Genomic DNA, 3,857 nt, shown 5'->3' with positions numbered 1-3,857 from the left:
AGTTAATGCCAGTGATTTACTGTTGATTAACCAGCTGGATTTTAAACCAATGCAGTAATGCCAGTAATGCCAGCTGATTACTGCATTACTCATTGTTTAAATCATTGTTAATCACTGCATTACTCATTGTTTAAATCATTGTTAATCACTGCATTACTCATTGTTTAAATCATTGTTAATCACTGCATTACTCATTGTTTAAATCACTGTTAATCACTGCATTACTCATTGTTTAAATCACTATTAATCACTGCATTACTCATTGTTTAAATCACAGTTAGTCACTGCATTACTCATTGTTTAAATCACAGTTAATCACTGCATTACTTAGTGTTTAAATCACAGTTAATCACTGCATTACTCATTGTTTAAATCACTGTTAATCACTGCATTACTCAGTGTTTAAATCACTGTTAATCACTGCATTACTCATTGTTTAAATCACAGTTAATCACTGCATTACTCATTGTTTAAATTACTGCTAATCACAGTTAATCACTGTTAATCACAGTTAATCACTGCATTACTCATTGTTTAAATCACAGTTAATCACTGCATTACTCAGTGTTTAAATCACTGTTAATCACAGTTAATCACTGTTAATCACCGTTAATCACTGCATTACACCTGATCGCTGGGCTGCTTGCAGGAGAGTCGCCGCACGAGTCGCCCGGACACGTGCTCATGAACCGACGCGGACGCCCGCCGAAGCACTACTACTCGTCGCCCGCGCTGCCCCCTGCTGAGCGCAGCGGCACTCCAAGCAGCGCCACGCTCAGTGACCAATCGCACTCCCACAACCACTCGCCAAACACGCCACTAGGCGGCGGCAATGCGGGCGGCGGCGGCGGCGGCAACCAGGACCCGATGTGCATGGCGGTCGAGCTGGCGGCGGTGAATCATTCGATTCTCGCGCTCGTCGGCAACAATGACGACGAGACGAGCGACGACAACGGGGAGATCAGCGGCCTCAACATACCCAACATCAAGCAGGAGTACGAGAGCCACCTCGCAAACAAGTGCCAGTTCCAGAACGGTTGATCGCCCGGCGCGGCGACCCCCGGGGGATGCCACGGCGACCCTGGTGGTTGCCACGGCGACCCCGGGTGATGCCATGGCGCGGCGACCTCGGGGGATGCTACGGCGAACCTGGGGGTTGCCACGGCGACCCCGGGGGTTGCCACGGCGACCCCGGGGGATGCCACGGCGACCGTTAGGGTTTACTCTCGCGCGAGCGGTTTCGCACCGGTCGACGTGTGCGTGCCGTGGAACCGCGGTAGGGGCGTGCGCACATAGAGAACGGGGGAATGAGGGGGTGGGACTTCGATCGTGCAGGCCGTAATAGCGGGGTTATGAGTGGAGCAGCTAGCTCTTCCACCTTCTGGTTCTTACTATGTGGCATATATTCAAGATGTGTGTGTGTGTGTGTCTTTCTAGAGGTACAGGTAGTACAAGAGGGTTCCAACGTGCATGCAGGCGTGGTGTAAAGGCGTATGTGCTCCTCCGCCCCTGCAGATCTCTCTCACTCGCTCTCTCTCTCTCGCTCTCTCTCTCTCTCTCTCTCTCTCTCTCTCTCTCTCTCTCTCTCTCTCTCTCTCTCTCTCTCTCTCTCTCTCTCTCTCTCTCTCTCTCTCTCTCTCTCTCTCTCTCTCTCTCTCTCGCTCTCTCTCTCTCTCTCTCTCGTGCACACGCACAGTGCGAACGTGCGGCGTTCCAATTACACTGTTTTTAGAGTTGAGAAAAGTTTTTGTTATTTTCTTCCTATAAAGAAGTGGTATTTTCGACTGAATCTGTTAGTTTTAACGCCGCCTGTGACATTTCATTAGAATTTGAGAAATGGTGTCGATGTGTTAATATGGGCGTACAAATTCGCATAGTTGTTCATGCCATGGACACAGTTTTTCAGCTTGTTTTTAAGAAAAAAAAGTCATATGGTGTCGTATAGGTGCACCAATTTGTTCGATGTCATTTTTCTTGGCACTTGCCTTTACTATAACGTGAAATTTGTACAAAGTGTCTATGCTGTGTGCATTGTCATTGCTACTGTTGTAATCGGACAAATATGTATATACTGTAATTAATATTATATACAAAGCTCTTGGAATTTTTAGGGGCCGGGTGTTCCCATCACAGGGGCGAGCTTAGGGAGGAGATTTTTATAGCAGCGCGGAGAGAGCGAGTGTAAAACAATCAAAGAACGTCAAACGGATGCTAGTTTCTGCGATATATGGGATATCCCACGTGTAAGGTCATGGCAGCTTTTACACATCTACTAACATTATAAGTGCTATAATGAGTGTGCGGTAGATACTGGGACACGACAGTCTTGCTTTGATGTGTTATTGTTATGATTGCCCAAATTTTCTGGAGGGAGCGTAGACGAGACATACGTTTGCTCAGAAAGGGTCGACACATTGTTGACTGTGGGTTTAGGTGTAATGTGTTAGGTTTAAGGTTAGGATTGTAACTGTGTGTGGCCTTAACCTGAACTCTAAAGCTCGCTCTAAGGTCTTAGCGAGCAATTTATTCTGTGCCTCTTTGTGTTCTGGCGATGGAGAAGAGAGCAGCAACGTTTACACCGTACCAGCGTTGCTTGTATGCGTGTGTGTGTGCGTGCGTACGTGCGTGCGTGCGTGCGTGTATCGGTCCACGGTTTCGCTGAGAAGAAACTTGGTTGTTTTCAAGCTTTGCATCGTTCTCTATTTATCCCCCCCAATGAATTTTGTCTCCCGTTTTTTCACTCACTCCTGTGTTTTATTTAACGCGGGCAGCAATGCGTTTCGCTGTCGCCACAAGCGTATGTTGTCGTTCTTAGTCTCGCCGAGTGTGTGGTCGTCGTGTTAGTTCGAGGCGGCCGTGTTTAGTTTCTAGTATTTTTTTTGTAATTTTAGAGTTTCTGTGATGCACGATCGTGAGAATCGGTTGTTGCTGTTGCTGTTGTCGTCGCGCGTCGCCCGACGCTGTCGCGCTGTGACACGATCTCCCGACGCTGTCGCGCTGTGACACGATCTCCCGACGCTGTCGCGCTGTGACACGATCTCCCGACGCTGTCGCGCTGTGACACGATCTCCCGACGCTGTCGCGCTGTGACTCGATCTCTGCGGTGTGTCCAGGTCAACCCCGGTGTCGCGTGTCGAGTAGCTGCGCCGCCGTCCTAGGCAGTAATTTGTGAATGCGTTCGAGAGCCGGTGTGTATGTGTGTGGGGAGGGGAGGGGAGGGGGGATCATGATTACGATGTGCTCCTGAGGATATGCTGTGCGTGGTGGGGGGGGGGGTTAGGTGAGGAGTGGTTGTTGCGTGAACGGCAAACAACACGATCTCTGCTTCGTTCTGAACGTTGTGGTTTTTCTCGTGATCTTTCAACTGCTCAGTTATAGAGAGTGTTCGCCAGCCTTGCGCATGTGCGTGCGTGCGTGCGTGGGTGCGCAGATGGATGCGTGCGTGCGTGAGTGCGTGCGCAGATGGATGCGTGGGTGCGTGCGTGCGTGTGTGGGTGCGCAGATGCATGCGTGCGTGCGTGCGTGCGTGCATGTAATGTGGGAGAAGCAGGTACGATTTAAGCAGGCTTCGTTTTTGGTACACGTCTCCTCTGCCGCTGGCGTAGTAGTGTACGCGGCAGGTGTTGGCCGTGCTGGTAGCCTACTCCCACGCCTAGTGCTGTTGGTAGTCACGCGTGTACCTGCGTGCGTGTGTGCGTGCGTGCGTGTGTAGGTGCATACTAACGAGCGGCTTCTCGTTCGTCTGCTAGCGCGTGTCGGCGGCGAGCTGCTCGCGTGTTTTTTGCGTGACGTCGGCGCGTCTGTCTGATTCCCGCCGACGTAATACGTCGACGCCGCGGCGTCTTATCTAGTCACAC

At 50.4% G+C, this 3,857-nt stretch overlaps 2 protein-coding genes across 2 annotated transcripts in view; one reads left to right on the top strand and one right to left on the bottom strand.

Annotated features, from left to right (window-relative positions):
* LOC106808302 (homeobox-containing protein 1-like) overlaps positions 1-1,580 on the top strand; it is a 4,732-nt gene extending 3,152 nt beyond the window's left edge. The window contains exon 2 of the mRNA XM_014810959.1: positions 650-1,580. Coding sequence (XP_014666445.1) covers positions 650-1,041 — 392 coding nt within the window. The 3' untranslated portion in view covers positions 1,042-1,580. The remainder of the gene's footprint in view (positions 1-649) is intronic.
* LOC106808291 (retinitis pigmentosa 1-like 1 protein) overlaps positions 1-3,857 on the bottom strand; it is a 66,785-nt gene that overhangs the window by 7,715 nt on the left and 55,213 nt on the right. The window lies entirely within an intron of this gene.

The sequence above is a fragment of the Priapulus caudatus genome, unplaced genomic scaffold (genome assembly GCF_000485595.1).
Source record: "Priapulus caudatus unplaced genomic scaffold, Priapulus_caudatus-5.0.1 Scaffold266, whole genome shotgun sequence".
Classification (NCBI taxonomy): domain Eukaryota; kingdom Metazoa; phylum Priapulida; class Priapulimorpha; order Priapulimorphida; family Priapulidae; genus Priapulus; species Priapulus caudatus.
This window is presented reverse-complemented; position numbering and strand designations above follow the sequence as displayed.